Below are 20,911 nucleotides of genomic sequence, written 5' to 3' on the forward strand. Positions count from 1 at the left end.
TCTTCAGACACAACAAAACCTGGCAGGGGTTTAGACTAGTTGACCCTTGCGGTCCTTTCTAACCCTATGATTGTATGATTCTATTATTTCAAACTTATCACATATATGCACAGTCCTAAATTTCACTTCATCCAGTAACAATTTTCACTAATAATTAGAGAATAATAATCTCTATATACTCAATATTTCTGATGCAGAAATAAATAAATTCACGTTACATTTTCTTTACCCTCAGCCCAAGAAGAAAGTTGAAAAGGGTCTTCAGCCATGGATAACAGAGAGAATCTTACCACACAGAGACCAAAAACTGAACCAAATACGGTGACATTTACATTCCTATCAAACATTAAAATATTGCATTTCAGTGCTTGAGCTGAATCAATATCAAAATAAAATATATTTGGGATTTTCTTTGTGGTTGATTGTGTATAAAGGCCATGTAGGGATCTCAACAATTGCTTTGAATGCCCTTTAGACTGATCTTATTAAGATAGATATTAGATTTAATAAAATGCAAGTATTCTTGAATATGCAGTAATGACAGCTAAAATGGATATGTTTTTCTTTTCATAGTGCAAATACAGAGCTCTAAGAGATTACAGGGGCTGGGGTGGGCTGGGCAGCGGTGCATGGCTCGGGACCCCCTTTGGTGCTGGGGGGGGGGGTTGGCGGGGTTGGCAGGCTTCCTACCCAGTTCCGCGTGTCCCTGCAGCTCCTAGGGGGAGGGGCGGCCAGAGGGGCTCCGTGTGCTGCTCCCGCCAGAAGAGCCAGCTCCGCAGTTCCCCCTGGCCGGGAACCACAGCCAATAGGAGCTGCAGGGGTGGTGCCTGCGGGTGCACGCAGCACATGGAGCTCCCTGGCCCCTCCACTTAGAAGCTGCAGGGACATGCTGATAGGAGCCAGGGAGCCCCCCACCCCAAGGTAGGCACCACCCCTTTGCCCCAACTCCCAACCCTGAGCCCCCTCCCACACACACAGACTGCTGCTGGCCACTGCAGAAGTCATGGAGGTCACAGAATCCATGACCTCCATGACAAACACGCAGCCTTACTTATACATAATATTATCTCAGCACTCTCCCCCACCCTCAAGCTTTGGCCTCTGTTTTCAGTTCAAGCAATATTTTTCTCTATAAATGAACTTCAATATTTATTTTATTATTATACCTGCAGATATATTTGTGCCCTAACTAGGCTGCAGCCTCTGTTCCCTCCACACTGGTTCTTAGGCCCAGCCTCCTTGTCCAACCAGTCTCAGTCTCCTCTTTGCCTCCCCCACCCCCAGCTCCTTGTCCACTCTCAGTGTTCCCTACCCCCAGCCAACTGGCTCCCAGTCACCTAGCCATTTCCCTCACTGGATCTAGTCCCAATCTCCCCTCTCCACAAGCTCCCAGTTTCCTTGTCCAGCCAACATCAGTCCCAGTTTTCTCCCCGCCCCCAGTCCAGGCTCCTTGTCGCAATCTACTCTTTTCTCCCTCCCCCAAGTCTGATGTTTGTCCCCTATGTATTCAAATCAGATGGCTTCTTCCTCCACACTGCATGGGTGGCCCAGCAGGAGGAGGAGGGTCACTGGGAGCACAGGAGAGACAGGCTCATAGTTCCAGTGCCTGGCCCAGAGCAACTGAGAGCAGCTATTACAGAAAAAGTCCAGTCTGGGCTGGAGCATGCTCAGTCACTCTGTGGGGATGGTGCATGTGCAGCCCAGTCACAGAGGCAGCCGTCAGCGGCTCCAACTTGCTCAGTGCAGATGGAATCTTCAGTGATTTTTAAGTTGCTAAAATCTAAGAATTCTCTACTGAGAATGTGTGAATTGAGATTTTTTCAAACATGTAACCCTTCATGAAAATCTGCCCAGATTTGGCAGAGACAGCAAAAGTCTTGTCCTTTATGTTAAGGAACAGCTCCTTGCTAAATTTCAAGTCCCTGTTTCAAAGCATGGGGGCATTACAGCTTTTCAAAGAAACTGTTGCCAGGATACTTTTTTGAAAACATGACCAAAACAATCATTTTACCTAGCTTTGTTCCTGGAAATGGGTGAACTGTTTTAGCTGAAATTTTCCCATAAATTTTAGCCCAGATGGTTAAAGTTTGGCAATGTAATAGGCAACTCAAAATGGTCTTATAATGGGAAGTGTTGGGAAACCTCAATAATTGCCCCACCTGTAATAATCAAACACAAGCAATATGTAGTAGCAATAGATGCACACGTGATATGCAACAATGCAGTTGGTGGCTTTAATTTTGCACCTTCCAATGGCCTCTACACTCTCATTCTGGATTCCAAGATAACAGTTTAAAGCATTTATTTATATCTAAACCTTGGAGGTTCATGAAGTATCAGATCTTAATGTCACAAGAGCCTGATACCAGGACTCACGCAGCTGAGTTCCCTCAGGTGAGCCTGGGTCTAGGTGCTTCAATCTTCAGATGATAGCTTAAATGAGCCAAGCAGGGCTGTGGAAGAATTGTCTGATTGGCTGGCTGGACCAAATTGGCTGAAAGGAACCAACAGGTCTGCATTTATGCTCAGCAGCAGACCACTGGCTGCTCAACACTTACAACCGCAGCTGTGATCATCCTGGCCTGCCTTGTTTCCAGCCTTGTTCCTGTCCTCTCCAGTCTGCCCCAGCCCTACTTTTTTGCCTGGCTTCTGACTCTGGCTGTGACTCCTGGCTCTGGTGATGATCTCTGGCTTGATTCCTGGTTCCTAACTCCAGCTTTGGCCTATGACTCCTGACTCCTGTCTCCAGCTCTAACGACTAGGTCAGACTGCCCAGGTCCTGATCCTGACAGTTTGAGCAACCCACCACCCCAAAAAGAGAGGACTTTGTTCAGCTTTTGGGATGGGCCCCCCCAAAGCCAATGTCTCCTTACTGGAGTTGATGGTGACCACAGAAAATTTCGTCAGTTCTTAAATCAGTGCCACCTCTTGTTCCTGCTGTACCTACAGTCGTTTTCCACCATCTGAACCAGGGTGAGACTTCTTAGCCTGCTATCCAGGGAACCATTGGTCTGAGCTTCCCCACTGCCTGAGAAATCCAGCCCCCTAATTGGGTCAGTTCAAGGAGTTTGCCCAAGCCATGTCGGCGATCTTCAACCATCCAAATCACAAGCACATAGCAGAATCCAACTTCCAGATCCTCATGCAGGGATGCTGGCCAATTGCTAACTATGTGGAAGATTTTCAGTGCCTGGTGACACAAAATGAAACAAGGTGCTACCACTTCTGGCTTGGTCTAAAGAATGAAATCAAGGATGAGCTGGTGTGGCTAGAACCCCCAGCTTGTCCGGGCTCATTTATCAACTTGTCCATCGAGATTATCAATTGCTTATCAGAACACCACCAAGAAAGAAGAATGGCTTCTCAGCCCACGCCCAACTTAACAGCTCCAGCTAGTCAACCTCCAGCACCCACCCTACAGCCTGAACTCATGCAAGCTGATGTGGCCCAGACCCACTCCGAAGCGGAGAAGGCCTGACATTAGGCATCAGGTGTCGGTCTCTACTGTGAGGACTCTGGGCACTTAGCCTCGACTTGTCCCACAAAGGCCCGTTCCGCATCTTCATCAGGAAATGCCAAGTCCCACTCTCCACATCTGTCCACCGTACCTAATCAGAGCCCAGCTCAGCTTCTGCTCAGGCCACGGCATTCTGTCACATCTGAGGCCAGCTTGAAGGCACTGATCGACTCTGGCATCTCCAGTAGTTTTATGGACTTGGTCTTCATTTGAGTGCAGTGAATCCCAACTCATAAGGCCTTAGCTGATCTAAGAGACTCCACTGACAGATCACTCCTCTCATCAGGTCCCATCACGCATGATACTGCACCCTTAGAACTCACAAGCCTTCAGGGCCATTGCAAAACTCTTCCGTTTGGTCTGGTTCTTTCCCTGTATTTTCTGGTCATCCTTGGTATTACCTGGCTTATTACTCATGATCCACATATCTTCTGGAGAATGAGCACGGTTCATTTCCGCTTATCACATTGCAATGGTCCTCTCTCCCTGAACCTGGTCCCAAACCAGAGGCTATCTGCAGTTCAATCCTGGGGAAGCCCTACCCCTCTGTGTATCCCAGAACAGAAGGGATAAGTACAATGGACACTCAGTCAACACTCACCTTGACAATTCCAGTGAAGATCCAGGACCTTGCAGATGTCTTCAGCAAGAGGAAGGCTGATACCTTCCAGTTTCACGTCGCTATGACTGTCCTATTGACCTCCTTCTGAACGTATTTACTCCCTCTCAGAGCCCGAGCTGCAAATGCTCCAAGAGGACCTGGAAAAGGGGTTCATCTGCCCATATATGTCCCCAGTATGGGCACCATTTTTGTCTCATGGCCAAAAAGAATGGCTCACTGAGCCTCTGAAAGGACTATTGTGCCTCAAATAAGGTTACCATTCAAACAGATACCCCTTGCCTCTTATAACAAACTCTTCAAAAGACTGTGCTCTAAGAAAATCTTCACCAAGCTGAACCTCTGTGGAGCTTATAACCTGGTCCAATCTGGAAAAGGGATGAGTCAAACACTGCCTTTTGCCCCAAATGAGACACTTTAAATACATAATAATGCCCTTCGGGCTGTACAATGCTCATGTGACATTCCAATGTTTATCAATGACACCCTCAGAGACACGTTGGACCAGTTCATTATTATTTACTTCAACTATGGTCTTATTTTTTCCCCAAGGACCAAGCCTTCTTATGACCGACACATATGCTGAGTTGTGGAGAGGCTTCACCAGAATCACTCTGTTAAACTGGAGAAATGTAAATTTGATCGCAGCACGATCGAGCTCCTTGACTACATTATATCCCCCGAAGGACTAACTATGGATCCACACAAAGTATCCGCTATCTCTGAGTGGTCAGCTCGAAGAGATACAACGATTCCTTGGTTTTACCAACTTTTATTGAAGTTTCATCAAGGGGTTTTCTCGCTTGGTAGCCCCCAAAACAGCATTCTTTCAGAGAGGAGACTGGTCCGTCTAGTTACCTGAGGCACAGTGAACCTTTGACTAGCTGAAAAAGACATTCACCATGGCTGCCATCCTTGTCCATCCAGATCCCACCCAAGCTCTTCCTTGTGGAGGCTGCTGCATAGAAATTCACCATGGGAGATAGGTTATCTCAACAAACAGGTCCCCATAACCTATAACCATTTCCACCTGTGCACCTTTTATTCCTGAAAATTAACCCTGGGGAGAGTGATTAAGGCAGCTTTTGAAGAATGGCAGCACCTCCTAGAAGGGGCCCAGTTCCGGTTCTCACAGACCACAAAAAAAATTTAAGAGTAACTTCACAGAGCCAGTAATTTAAATCAGTGTCAGATCTGCTGGTCACTTTTCTTTTCCCAATTTGAGTTTGTTGTAATGTACCACCCAGGTACAAGAAACAGAAAGGTGGATGTCTTATCCACAAGGAGGATTATGTCTACTCATGCATGGAACCTTTTTGGCAGTTCTCAAACCATCTAAATTTGTCAATGGGGACTGTGGACAGAAAACTAATCTCCATCATTCGGTCACTGCTGCCTCACAACCTTTTCACCACACAGCTTCACCAGATGCCCAGCTCAGCTCAGGTTTCTGATTACAGAATGGGATCCTCTACCACAGGGAACTTATTTATGTCCCAGATGGCCAGCCTAGGCTCGAAGTTCTGAAATTATGTCACAACTCAACACTCACTGGCAATGTTCCCTCTAATTTTTTCCATCCATGTGCAGAATGCTTTTGTTATGTACACCAATATCGAGGTAATGTGCAGATGTGCGCCATCAGTAGAAACAAAAAACCTAGATATAATTTTTTTTTAAAGTTATCATAGGGATAATTTCTCCAGCCGGGACAGGTTAGGCATTTTAGAACTCACTACTCAAAAAATTAAATGTAAACATAAGAGAGAAATAAAAATTATGAAATGCATAGACCAGTCAAAAAACTAAAATAACACACTTTGTAAGAATAAAATTACAGAGACCGCTGAGGGAAGTGGCCAGCCGAAAGACTACAGTTTGTCCCTGAGCGAGGGGCTGGACTAGGGGGCTGGAGTTCACCACTGTGGTGAGAAGACGGGCGAAGGACTGCCAGCTCCTCTGGAAGGGGGGAGACAACGGAGTTGGGGCAGAGCCAGAGGGCCGTGCCGTGAAGAGGACGCCACAGTCCGGGAGCGACACAGGTCCCCACAGACAGCGGAGACGGTGGAGAAGCAGTGACAGAGAGTGAGACACCACAAGAGGAGAGCACCCTGCTAATGGACAGAGCTAATTCCTGGAGCAACCAGCAGGAGGTGCCATGGTGGTGAGTACAACCCGTTACACATGGTGGAGAAAGCGGGCACCCGGTTCCCCCCTTGCTGCAACGGGGAGAGTGAGGACGGTGGGACTATTGCTTCCTGCAGAGATTAAATACAGTAAGGGTGGAGAAATGGGGGTGGACCATTATTGGAGGGCCTGTGTGGCCCGGCTCGCCAAGCAGCAATGGGGACTGTTCCAGCTGCTGTGTGGGAGGGCACATGGACCTCACTGGGGACCAGGAACCTGGGGCTGGAGGCTGTTATGCCTGTGGGTGAAAGGGACACTACAAATGGGAATGCCCCTACCAGGATGGAGCACAGAGGCCCCACCCAGAAAAAGAGGGAACTGGGAGAGCGCTGCTTGAGCAGTCAACAGGGTGGCCCTGAACTTGTTGGGCCTGTGGGGAGCCTGGGCACATGAAGAGGGAGTGCCCCTACGGGACTCGCAGGGCCTAGGCTAACCCCGAGGGAAGGGCTAAGCCCGAAACAAACTGTGGGAGGGCTGTGGCCAAAGGAAGGCACAGGAGGTACTTCCTTTGCCACAACGAGGGCCATTTAAGATGGCACTGCCCCCAGAGAAGGAAGGGGAGGCCAGAGGATCGGTCTCAGTCTGAGACTGCCCCGAAGGAGGGGGCGGTGAGGACCAAGGCCCTAGAAGGGAGATTGTCTGGGGCAGAGGGGTCCCAGATAAATAAGGGAATCCACGCGGGGCAAGACAGGCCACAGTGGAGACCCAAACAGAGGGGGAAACCCACACGGGAACCAGACAGGATACAGTGGGAACACAGACCCTGGAAGAGGGAAACAGGTTGCTCCTCTCAGTGGAGAGCCTGCGGCAGGAGTGAGACATCCTGTGGGCCCCAGCAGCAGGAGAAGCTGGGGAGGTAGACTCCCCCGGAATGGGGGAGACAATGGAGTTGGGGCACAGCCAGAGGGCCGTGCCCTGAAGAGGATACCGTGGTCCAGGAGCGACGCGGGTCCCCACAGACAGCGGAGACGGTGGAGAAGCAGCGATGGAGAGTGAGACACCACAACAGGAGGGTGCCCTGCTGATGGACAGAGCTAATTCCTGGAGCAACCAGTTACACCAGCCACGATCCCTTGCTGGAAGTCACTCTGTCCAGCTACTGCCCACCCACCTCAGCGCTGGTCCATCATGGCCCTGGACTTCACTGTAGACTTACACTGCTCCCACAGTTGTACAGTAGTGTTAGTTGCAGTTGACCTCTTCACTATGGTGGCACACTTTGTCCATTCTCACACAGTCTCTACCACCCAGAAACTGCCTGCCTCTTTCTAGAGCACGTCTTCTGGCTCCACAGACTACAGACTGACACCATGTCAGATCAAGGCCCACAATTTGTCTACTGCTTCTGGCACAAGGTTTTAAATTCCCGATAGAGCTCCTTACCTCATCAGCATACCACCCACAGATCACACCAATGGACAGACCAAACCAGATCTTAGAGCAGTACATCTAGTGCTTCCTGAATTATGACCAGCATAATAGGGTCTCCCTGCTGCCTTATGCAGAGTTGGCCTACGACAGTTCGATCCAGGCCTCCCCCTGACAGAGCCCATTCTATGCCAATTGCAGCTTCCATCCCTGCTTTCATGCAGCATTGACCACAGACTGCCTGGTCACCCAACTGCATCACCTGCAACAAGAACTTTTTGAACATCTGGAAGCCACCAAAGTAACCTACAAGCATTATGACAATAACAGCTGTCAGGATGCACCAAACTTTAGTATCAGGGACAGGGTCTTTATATCATCTCAGAATCTGAAATCAACCCAACCATCAGCTAAGTTGGCTCACGAATACTTAGGCCCATTCGACATTCTTGAGCAGATCAACCTGGTGACACTCAAGCTTCAATGACCACAGTCAATGAAGACCTATCCAGTGTTCCAAGTCTCTCTCTTAAAACCTTACATAACCTAAATAACCCCTTCTTTGGTCAATCCAACCCACCGCTGCTGCCCATAACAGTCCCTGGACAAGAAGAGTACCTTGTCTGACAGATTCTTGACTCCGAGCAAGTTTAATTGCTTGGTGGACTAGGACGACTATGGTCCTGATGACCAATCACGGGAACCGGCAGAGAACATTCATGAATCAAGATTAGTATGTGATTTTCATTGGGTCCATCTGAAAGAAGTCCAGGTGAAGGGCCCCAGAAGGTGCTCCTGACAGGGGGTTACTGTCAGGAACTATAGCACTGAGTTCCCTCGACAGAGCCTAGTGCTAGCCAGTTCAGCATTCAGGAAGGTTAAAGGTTAATGAGCTCAGCTGGGCTGCAGCAGAATTGCCTGATTGGCTGGCCCACCTAATTGGCTAAAAGGAGACAAAAAGATCTGCATTTAAGCTCAGCAGAAGCAGCAGTTTGCTGGCTGCTCAATGCTTACACCCACAACTGCCATCTCTCCTTTGCCTGCCTTGTTCCCAGCCTTGCTCCTGCCTTGTATCCAGTCTTGGCTCTGGCCTTGCTCCGGTTCTGCTCCAATCTGCTCTTGCCCGGTTCTGATCCTGCCTCAGTCTTCCCCCAGCCCTACTCCCCTGCCTGGTTTTTGACTATGGCTCTGACCCCTGACTCCAATTAGGCTCTGGCTCTAGTCCTTGGATTGATCCTTGACTTCAGCTTTGGCCCAGGACTCTGGCTACCAACTCCTATCCCTGGAATTAACCACCAAGCATTGCTCAGGCTCTACCACTAGGTCAGACCACCCACATCTCAGTCCTGACACCTGGTTTGTTGGAGGGGGAAAAAAAGTTACCTTTGATATATTTTCAAAATATTTTTGAATTTTCCATGAATCTGTCACCTATACATGGCAAAGTAATTAGGTTTTACTGGCTGATAAATATGAAAAATTGAACCAATAATAAAGAAGTTGGAGTTCTAAAGTATTTTTTAATCTAACTTCTCCAAAACGTGGCATAAACTGAATACTTTGTGGCATACAGTGACACAAAAAGTCTTATTTGGCACTCTTTTGGGATGAGTTGCATAACTCTGATGACTTTGGCACTCATGAATAATGCTACCATCCCAAACTCATGTCAGTAAAACCTTAATACTAACATACACACACACACAATACCAAGTTCTCACTTTCCAAATGGCATCTACCAATTATCTATCATATTTATACCTACCTGCCTTTCTCTTTTTGATACCTCTGCCAGGGTTGTTTTAAGCGCCTTCAGTTCACTGGTAACTGCTTCTAGCATACTCCTGGCCCTTTCTTTATCCTCCTTAGCTTCATGCTCCGTAAACTGTAGTTCTGATTTGACACAGATCAGCTGCTTCTCAGCCTTCTCCTTCATCTTTTCCAGCTTGCCTTGAGACTTGTTTAGTTCCTCAATGGTTCTAGCCTGTTCTAGAGTTTTGACCTACAAGATCAATGATAAGAGGACTCTTAAGTTCTTCACATTGCCATTTATGAGAACCCTATAGCGAAGATGGCTATTCTAGAATATATTTTTTTCTGTTGATATGAAGATAGCTTTTTGCTACTGTAAAGCAACAAACATTTTCACAAGAAATTCAGAACTAGTGAAAAGCTAAAACTGTGTTTCATTTAAGTTCAAAACTTTTTCTCCCAGGTTTGATAGAATAGATTTTCTGAGGACAATTAAAGCAACACACATTGTAATGTGTTCAACTGTAGCCATGTTGGGTATTCCACATCCCATAACACTAACTCCAAGTCTCCTGGATTGTATTTACAGCTGCTATGTAGTACATACTTAGAGGTCAATGACAGATTCCAAAATATCAAAGATCTCTTGACTTTATTTTACTGCTTTCTTTGTCACAAACAGATTTCAGTAGTTCACCATTAACATATGTTATTATACTTCATAGTTAGTGTTCCATGTTTTCAGTTTTCACTGATTTTCACCAATAAATTATCAGGTTTTTTTAATGATAGGAGTTCAATTTTTACTGATTTACACATGTTTATCAATTCTCTCTCTCTTTTTATATTATATATATATATATAAAAACTTATTTTTGTTAAACACTAACGCTTTAAGCGATTGTTGTGTCCTGCAGCTCTGAGACTGAAGCAGTTCTGCAACATAAAACACAGAACACACTCAAGGTTGAGGTTGGAAAAATCAAACAACGTTAGAATTGTGCTATGATTGGCTCACAAGGAGATGCTGCCCACCTATTTCTTTGTGTGCGCTTAGCGCAGCACTGATATTTAAACAACCAGTCCTCCACAGATAAAGATAAGGTAAACCTGGGGTGAAAATGCAAATCTATGCCTGAACAACAAGAAAATCAGTGCTTAGAAATTTTCAAGAAAAGACGGGAGTGAAGAGGATGCATTGCGCTGCAAGTACTGCAGCACTGAGGTCAGTGCTCATGCTGACAGAATAAAGGAGTAAGTTGAAAACAAATGACACAAGAAGCTTAAAGAAGAAAGCGAGCTTTTAGATAAACAGTCAATATCAGGAGCTTTCTTTCATTAAAGCCCTAGTGAGAGGATGCAGCATGATTGTGCCAATGAATTTGTGCGTACTTTGTTTCACCGGACAACTGCTGTTAATTGCTAAGGGGCCTATCGTTGACTTTGTGCAACAATACTGTCCAGCAGCAAAACCCCTTCCTAATGCAGACAACCTCACTTGTAAGTATCTGAAAGAAAATAACTGCTTTAGAATCTAAACGGATGGAATGAATTGATGGAAATGTGGTGTCTAGGCTGATTTTTGATGAGTCTCCTCATGCCTTGGATGGTCTGATTTTTGGCCTTTTGTTTTTGTTTTTTGATTTCAAAGCGAATAAACCCACATTCTTTTGTGCTGATGTGACATTCATCCCCTCTGCTGACACCCATTTTGTTGAGGCAGCAATAACTGACATGTTTGAGATGTACCAACTAACTTGGGATAACGTGGCCACAACTAACACAGATTCTGATTCCTACATGGCTAAGTTTGCACGGGAGATTAAACTCAACCAGTAACTGGAGATGCTACCTATTACCTGTCCTGCTAACCTGATTAACAGTGCACTGTCAGCAGCTATTGCTACAGAAGAAATGAAAGAGGTGAAATCTTGCATCATTGGATTCGGGGTCATTTTCAAGCATGCAAACAAGATGAAGGCTTTGTTTTACACAGTGCAAGGCGAAATGCAGAGCCAACTGCCGATTACCTACCCGTTATGCCACATCAGTGGATGAGCTTGTACTTCACTGCCTGTTATGTAAATAACATGTGGACTGTTGATGTGTCTCCTAGATCATACTGAGTTTGTTGGTTCTAAAGCAGAAACTCTGAAGAGACTGGCAAATAACCAAAATTACAGCCAGATTCTGCCCACCAAGGTAATGTTCGTTGTTGAAAACTTGGAATCACTGTGTGACACACACAAAACACTGGAGTTTTCTCTGACTACTGTCAACATGATTGCCAATACAGACAATTATCAGATCCTGACAACCAAAATCTCAGCTGAATTAAGCATAAAAGTAGCAGGAGAAACATACAGCGAGAAAACCCAGCTGCTTCTGGAAATCCTTCCGACCCCGCAACATGAGAAAACCAAAAAAGCATTCCAAACCTTCAACACAATGCTCAGCGAAAAATGGGAGATGACTGTGGCCCATAATCTGAACCCTAAAGTGTTTGGTGCTGAAGATTCTTTTTGAAATGTCATCCAGGTGTTGCACCCCTTCCTCTCAAGGTGAATTTTGCAGCAGACTATGACCGTTATGCTAGAATGTTTCAATGATTTGCCACTAAAGATGAAATTTCAAATCTGAAAAGGGAATTTACTGCTTACATGAACATGCCTATCCCTAACATTGTGAAACTGGATGTTCTGGCTTTTTGGAACAGTCATCAAGACACACTTCCCAACTTCAGCAAAGTGGCACACCAAACCCTGGGATCTATTAATACAGAGTGCTTATTTTCAAAATTAGACTACCTCCAAGACAGAATTATGTGAGTGTACGCAAACCAGGATTTCTTAAAAAATTATTAGCTCAGAGAGACAAAAAATACCTTTGTACATAAAAAAAAGTTTTAATTTTATTGTAGTAAAATGTGTATATTATGAACTTTTTTTGGTTTTCTTTTTTCCCTGTTTTTTAATTATTTTTAACCCCATTTCATCCTGGTTTCAATGTTTGGGAAAACACCAACAAATTCCTGGAATTATTTTTTACAAAAAAAGCTGAAAACGTGGAACACTATTCATAATATAAAATGAGCTCCAATTGTATTCAGTCTTTTCCCTCCATTGGTAAACAGAAACGGTAAAATGTAACCATGTTACTCACTTTCAGTTCATTGGTGTCAGACAGTTTGGCTTTGAGATCAGTGTTCGAGTCTCTTGCCAGGCCCAGCTCCTTCTGTAACCTCTCCACCTTCTTCTGTAACTTTCTGATGGTGAGGTTGGCCTCATCTCTCTCCACAGCCAGGGCTGTTCGCACTTGCTTTTCCTCTTCCAGCTGGGATATTTTCTGCCGCAGAAGGTTCATATGCAGCTCTTTGCTCTCAAGCTTTTCTTTCTGAGCTTTCAACTAGTTTTAAGAGAACAAGGGGATTTCAAAAAACAAAAAACAAACATACATCCAACTTTAGCAGCAATCACATGAATGGATTGTCATTGTAAGTTTGGTCCTTCTGAAGCACATTTCTGTAAGTCTGACCTTCTCGTTGTTTCCTGCAGAGCTCTGTACAACTCTGCCCTGGCCTACATTGGTACTTCAGCTCTATCTAATCACCCTACACCTCACCTCTTACTACTTCCCTGGGCCACCTCCACTGCTCCTTCTATTTTGCTGCTTACATGTAGAACACCGACCCTATCCTATAGGATTACATACTTAACCATCATGCATAACACCTGAGCTTGCTTTTACAGTTACCAAACATATGTTATCCTGCAGGTTAGCCTAACAGTGGGTGAAGAGCTCAACCACAGTAGGATGGCTGATAGTATTTGAGCCAAACCACACACATGTAACAGATTTCAATCAATGACATCATAGCTGTGTCTAAAAGTTTAAAACACCAAAAAGATCAAGTATTTACTAAAGTACTAGTTTAGTTTTATTAACTTCAGTGAATGTGATTTGCAGACTGTGCCAACGAAAGGATACTTCTACATTTAAATATTTTTGGTATGCTATAACAGTAGTGTTGTTAGGAAGTGTTCAATTGACCTACTTTTTTATTGTTGTTTTACTATGCAGTTTGGTTGCTCTGGGTTGCAAACATGTTTATCATCTCCTCTTCGGATGACAGACTGTATCTTTGTATGTTTGTACACAGTGCGGCTTCAATTTTAATTGGGGCCTCTGGCAACTACTTTAATGAAATATAGTAATAATAATGCTCTTCTTTTTAACAGATAGGAGATGAACTCAGCCCTCCTTTACCTACCTTCCTTTGTAGGTTGTGTGCCATAGTCTTGTTTTCAATCACTGCATCACTTTCCAGTTTGACCAACTGCTCTGCACGGGCCAGAATCGCATCCAGACTCATATCGAGCCCAATCTCAGCTGCAACGCTGTCCAGCTTCATTTTATCCGAAAGTTGTTCCAGAAATTTAAGATACTGAAACAAGAAATGGGTAAGTGGGAAGAGAAGAGGAGTCATTTAGAGCCCTTAAATAATCCAAACCATTTTCCTCTGTGCTGGCAGACATCTAAGTACAGCCAACAGTCACCATTTCAAAAACAGGAAGCTCACACTTAGTATCCTCTTACAGTTAATACAACTCAGATATTTCTCAAACTGATCTCTCTTCATAGGTATTTGCTAGAAAAGAGTTGAACCTATAGTATTTAGTAGTTTAATGATATCAGGGATCCTATAAATCTGTTTGCCACAGAAAAACATGGAATTTGTGTTTTTACAGAGAATTTTTAGTTTTTACATTTTGTAAAAAAATATATACAGTGGAACCCTGATTATCCAGTCTAATTGGGACCAGGGCCAGGTTGGATAATCAGGAGAATGGGTGGGGCTTGGACTCTCAGCCCCAGGCAGCAGGTTTCGGGCTGTCAGCTTAAAAATTGTAAATATAATCAATAAAATATTGTGTTCAATCGATCCCTATCTATATTGTGGCTAGGGACACTAAAGTTCAGTATTTCATTTAAATCGTGGAAAAACACAGATTTTTATGTTTCTTTTTAATTGGAGAATTTTGGGGGGGTTATCATGGCAAACTTGGATCCCTGGTGATAACCTACCATGATACATGCCAAGTGCAACTGATCTAATAGGTAGACTACAAATCAAATTTGTATTATACTGTCACACATGACATTGCTGTGTAATATTTTGTTTAATTGTTCTGGAATGAGAAATGACATTTTAAATCCAACTAGATTTTGCCCCTAGCTTATACTTTATCTAGGATGACGTTTGAAACAACATGAATATTTCCTGAGATAACTGTACAAGAATAAAACCAGAGACAGCAGATGTGAGGTCAGGTGTTGGGAGAGGGTACACAGGGGATGTGATGGTGGACTGAGGAACAGCACAAACAGTAGGCGGAAGAGATCTACTGATTCAACTATTGGATCTTTCTTAATCTTCTATCCCCTTCTCTATGTGACTTCTTCCAGGATCGCCTGCAGTTCAGGTGTAAAGAGTAAGAGCTGGATGTCATCCCCAGGTTCAGAGAACTCACTGCATTGAATATTCGCCTCCTAATCAAACTACACTGGCTGCGACCAATCCGGTATGGACATGGTTGACTTGCTCATCACATGGTGTGCCTTGGGGAAATTTCTAACCTGGCGGAGTCCAGCCCTCTCCAGGTAGCTCCCTTTCAGTCGCCTCTTATGACATGCAGGAGAAGCAGTGGTCCTATTCGGTCCCTGAACCCACAGGGGACAGAATAGGAACAATATAGCTGGCACCTCCTAGGAATCTCTGAAGTCAGATGGAAGAACTTTGAAGAGGCACGAATGGAAGGCGGCCATGTACTCTATTACAGTGGAGAGGACAAACATGTTAACGGCATAGGATTTCTTGTGCATAAGGATATCAAGAATTCAGTATTAGGATACCACCCAATATCCAGCAGGCTTATTTCCATCCGTCTAAAGGCAGTACTGTTCAATATCACAATGGTACAAGTCTACGCCCCTACAACAGACTATGACGATGAGCAAATTGAAGATTTTTATAATCAGCTCCAAGACATCATCAATAAGGTACACAAGAAAGATTGTACAAGGAGATTGGAATGCTAAAGTGGGTACTGACGTACAGGCAGATTGGCAAGATTATTGTGGCCCTTTCTGTAATGTGGTAACCAATGAGAGAGGACTGAGACTTTTGGAGATTGCCAGCTATGACAATCTGGTTCTTGCAAACACATTAGGAGTACATAAAGCATCCAGAAGATCAACATGGCAGGCACCTGATGGTTTACAACACAGTCAGATCGACTACATCATGGTGCAAAACAGATTTCGTTCTGGGATCAACAGAGCTAAAACAAGGAGCTTCCCAGGTGCTGATGTTGAAAGTGATCACAACCTTGTGATGCTAAACTTTTGGGTGTGGCTAAGGAAAATCGTTAGGCCAAAGTTCACCAGAATCAAGTTTGACTTAGAAAGACTTAGAGAACGAAGCATTGCAGAGTCATTCCAAGCAACCATTGGTGGAAAATTTGCTCTGTTGCTTGTTCTAGAGGAAAACGTAGAAACAATGACCAATAATTTCAATGCTGTAATGAATGAGGCAGCAATGGACATTCTTGGGAAATCCTGTCAGAAGATAAAACCTTGGGTCACAAACGAAATACTACAAACGTGTGACATTAGAAGAGAACTCAAGAGAGACAAGAACAGCACTGGGGGAGCTGATAAATTCAGAGCAATTGGCAGAAAGATCAAGAAAGGAATGGAAGTGGCCAAGGAGATATGGATCAAAAAACAATGCTCTAAAATTGAAGAGTGTATCAATAATAAAAATAGCAAACGAGCCTTCCAGATTGTAAAAGATTTGACGAAGGAAAGATGGACCAAAGCTAACACACTTCAAGACAAAGAAGGGAACAATCTTACAGAAGAAAAGGACATCATCAATAGGTGGACAAATTACAGCTTTGATCTATACAATCACCAGACAAATGGAGATGTCCTAGACAGCCCAGATTCAACAGAGGAGGATGACTTTCCAATACTGCATGAAGAAGTGGAGACAGTTGTGAAATCACTCAAGAGCGGAAAGACTACAGGTATTGACAACATTCCAGCCGAACTGATGAAATTTGGAGGAAAAATCGTAATAGATGTACTCACCAAGATCTGCAACAAGATCTGGCAAACCGGTGAGTGGCCCTCCACGTGGACACAGTCATTAATCATCACTCTGCCAAAGAAAGGCAACCTGCAATTGTGTTAAAGTTACCGGACTATAAGCTTAATTAGCTATCCCAGCAAAGTATGTTGAAAATCATATTGAACAGATTGAAGCCACAAACGGAGAATATCATCGCTGAAGAACAGGCTGGCTTTTGTGCTGGAAGAAGTACCACAGAACAGATTTTTAATCTTCGGGTTCTACGTGAGAAGTACTTACAACACCAGCAGGACATCTACCATGTCTTTGTTGACTTCAAGAAGGCGTTTGACACAGTACGGCACGAAGTTCTCTGGGCAACCATGAAGAAGTACAGTGTCGGTCATAAGCTTATTCTTACCATTAAACAACTGTATGCCAAGGCCAGAGGTGCAGTTCTCGTCAATGGCACAATAGGAGAGTGGTTTCGCACCACTGTTGGAGTCCGGCAAGGCTGCCTTCTTTCACCCACACTGTTCAACATCTACTTGGAGCGCATAATGACTGTAGCCCTGGAAGATCACATATGCATAGTCAGCACTGGGGGGCAAACAATCTCAAATCTTCAGTTCGCTGATTACATTGATGGCCTGGGAGGCAGTGAAGATGAACTTGCCAACCTTCTGAAATGATTGGATGAAACCGCCGCAAAATACGGTATGAAAATCAGTGCAGAGAAAACCAAGGTGATGACAAACAAACATGACGGGATCAACTCATATATTAATGTCAGTGGACAAGAGCTAGAGACAGTGAAACAGTTCAAGTATTTGGGGGCAATCATCACTGATGAAGGATCAAAGGCAGAAATTCTGGCAAGAACTGCACACACAACAGCAAGAGTGGCAAAGTTAAAGCCAATTTGGAGGAATAAGAACATCTCCCTGGAATCCAAACTGAAACTGCTGCACGCATTGGCCATCTCCATTTTTCTGTATCCGTGCAAGACATGGACCCATACGGCAGAACTTGAATGGAAAATACGGGCAGTAGAGATGAGATACTTCTGTAAAATCCTGGGCATCTCCTACTTCGACCACATCACTAATGAAGAGGTCCGCAACATCATCACCCAATGTGCTGGGTCATATGAAGACCTACTGATGACCGTGAAGAAGCGCAAGCTGAAGTGGTACGGCCATGTAACAAAATCATCTGGCCTATCCAAGATCATCCTCCAAGGGACACTATAGGGGAAGAGAAGAAGAGGTAGATAGAAGAAGAGATGGATTGACAACATAACAGAGTGGACAGGAATGGACTTCGCGGAGGCTCAAGCACTGATACACAATCGTCAGGGGTGGAGACAATTGGTTGATTGCTTATCAATGATGGTGCCCCAATGACCAATGTGGTTATGGGAGTGATGATGATGATAAATCAGACTATGAGGAGGCAAGAGGCACAAGAAATCAGTAATTTTGCTCAGGTAAGGAGATTAACTTCTAGATCTGCCACTTGGCTGAGGGCCCTGACAGCCTCTCTCACAGAATCATAGAATATCAGGGTTGGAAGAGACCTCAGGAGGTCACCTAGTCCAACCCCCTGCTCAAAGCAGGACCAATCCCCAACTAAATCATCCCAGCCAGGGCTTTGTCAAGCCTGACCTTAAAAACCTCTAAGGAAGGAGGCTTGTCTTCACGTACAGCACTACAGCATGCTGTTGCACTTTAGTGAAGATGCTACTACACCAATGGGAGAGCTATGTCGGCAGAAGAAGCTCTCCCATCAGCATCGCGCTGTCTACACAGGGGGTTAGGTCGGTATAACATCATCACTCAGGGATGTGGATTTTTCACACCCCTGAGTGACATAGTTATATTGATATAGGTCTGTAGTGTAGACCTGGCCCTAGTCACTAGGGCCCTGAAAAAAAAAAAAAGGCTCAGTGCAAATGACTTAAAAAGAGGATTTTGTTGAACATGTCTGGTGTTAGTAACTTCTCTGTAAGAACTCAGATTGAAAAGAAAAGCATGGTTAGGAGGTGTTAATGGCTGCAACCAAGCTGGTCTTTGATGTATAGACAATCACAAATTGGTTAATGCTGATAGGTGTGCGCAAAGCACCCTTCTTTCAGGCTAAGTGGAAGGAGCAATTAAACTCTTTGATGTAGTGAGATAGCTGGAGAAAACAGAAGCCACCACCTAAGGCAACATGCTGCATGTTGAGACCTGATCAGAAGCTAAGCCGTATGGTTTGAGGGATTTCCTTGGGACAGGTTGCAAATGCAGTGGCTAGGGGATTGTTTGGCAAGGGTTGTGTGTGTTTGTGCATGTCTGCTTGTTTAAAAAAAGCCAGTGGACAGTGAGAGAAACAGTGGTGACCCTGAGGGAGCACAGAGAGAGAGTTCCTTGGGCACAGAACTGCCCGGAGGGGTAGTTTAGTGAGCAAGAAAACTGCCTGTTTGTTTCTACTGTGTTCAGGGAAACAAGACATTGTTTACATGTTTGGAAACAAACTAGATTGCACCAGAAAATATACCTGACTCATTCATTTCTCCTCCTAATGGAAACAACGCTGCAATGCCCCTACTATTGGCTAATCACTCTGGCCAAAGGGGGCAATGGTATGCAAACATCTTTGTATAGATATTGGATCCAATCCTAAGCACTGCTAAGAGCTCTTAGCTCCTTGCAGCATTGGGTCCAGTATGTTATCCTGCATGGACTGTCTCTCCAAATTACTGGTCCCTGCCCTTATTGCTGAATACATTTTGTTGGACCCCTAAAACGTTTATGCAAAGTTAGGCTAATGAATACTTAAGAAATGGAAATCTGAAACCTCAGTCGCTTATTCTGACTGCTTAAATTATTTATCCAACACATTGGAAAAATTAACATTGGCCAGGAAATATAACTTGAAATACTACTATTTGATTTGGCGCCATAGGAAAGAAATATATGATGTCTCTTCACAGCTTGCATTAGTTATTAACAAACAACCCAGCAAAAATTAGCTTGCCATAGAGGTACAAGTGGGGGAAGCCTTGCTGGGTGTAGCAGAAGAAGGGTAGCAACATTTTTAAGGGATGATTTTTCAAACAAACAACTGGAAGGTTTTCTATGCATTCTGGTGAATTTTAGTTGTTTTTTTCTATTATTTTCCCTTACCCTTTTCAGAAGGCAATGACATAAAACTCTTTGCAGACAAAGAGCACAAGCCCCTCTGCTGCTACTCATATTTTTGCAAAACAGCAACAGAGCTAAATTAAAAAGATCTTATTCAGTTTCATGGCTGCCTTTAGAACCCAGGAGGGTGAAACTGTCAAGAATCTTTTCCGATTAATGCTGCTGCTGGTTGGAAAAGCTACGAATGTCAGCAGAGGCAGGAACTGGAGCTATTCATTGAGGAGCAGAACCTAAAATATAGAGACTGCTGACAGGTGGCACAGTAATGAAGAAAGACCTCTTCCTCACACCACCTCCTTGCAGCAGACATCTGGAGACAAGTAAAAAAAATGAAAAGCCTCTTCCCTTATGGGAGAAGTGGGAGGATTAAACAGAAAGCTCCATCTCCCTTCCTGTAGCTAGAGGTAGAGGTTAACATTTACCAAAATTTACTATATTAGCAAGACACTGATAGAAAAGGTGGAGGAGCAGTGTCCAGAGACAGCAGTCTGGTAGACAACTCAAAACAGTCACTGGCTTCTCACCAAAGCATTGATCCTGGACTGATAATCTGGACACCTACCTTTGTCTTCTTCTCTACCTCTCTGGCTAGTTAGTTTAGTCCTTTAGGTATCAGTTAATATTTCAAGCCCTTATTTAAAAGTTTTATATGCCCCAAAGCACCAGCATGTGAACTCACAGTTTGAGTACTCACTAAAACAGGGGTTCTCAACCTTTATCTCTCTGAGGCCCCTCTTGACAGCCTATAAAAACTCCAGGCCCCAGCAGGGGTGCGGGGGCATCAGGGCAGGGGCCTTGGGCATAGGCGTAGTTTGACTTCTATTTGGGGGGGCAGGGGCCAGCGGGGCTCAAGCCACCTCCGCATGGCGGGGTCCGGGGAGGGAGTGCCACCTCCATCCCCTGACTCACCTTAGCAGCCCACTCAGGGTGCAGGGAGAGGGGTACTAGGGGCTGTGTGCGGGCAGGGGGTAGCTCAGGGTGCAGAGGGAGGTAACTAGGGGCTGTGTGCGGGCAGGGGGTAGCTCAGGGTGCAGGGATGGGGTGGCTAGGGACTATGTGCAGGCAGAGGAGTAGCTCAGGATGCAGTGAGAGGTACTAGGGGCTGTGTGCAGGCAGAGGGGTAGCTCAGGATGCAGGGAGAGAGG

The 20,911-nt window shown here is 44.8% G+C and overlaps 1 protein-coding gene across 1 annotated transcript in view; it reads right to left on the reverse strand.

Moving 5' to 3' along the window:
• Positions 1–20,911, reverse strand: part of CCDC170 (coiled-coil domain containing 170) — an 83,682-nt gene that overhangs the window by 13,996 nt on the left and 48,775 nt on the right. The window contains exons 10-12 of the mRNA XM_024200413.3: positions 13,714–13,887; positions 12,606–12,848; positions 9,457–9,693 (exon numbers count right to left, since the gene is read on the reverse strand). Coding sequence (XP_024056181.1) covers positions 9,457–9,693; positions 12,606–12,848; positions 13,714–13,887 — 654 coding nt within the window. The remainder of the gene's footprint in view (positions 1–9,456; positions 9,694–12,605; positions 12,849–13,713; positions 13,888–20,911) is intronic.

The sequence above is a fragment of the Terrapene carolina genome, unplaced genomic scaffold (assembly GCF_002925995.2).
Source record: "Terrapene carolina triunguis isolate 2854851 unplaced genomic scaffold, T_m_triunguis-2.0 Scaffold85, whole genome shotgun sequence".
In the NCBI taxonomy this organism is placed as follows: Eukaryota; Metazoa; Chordata; order Testudines; family Emydidae; genus Terrapene; species Terrapene triunguis.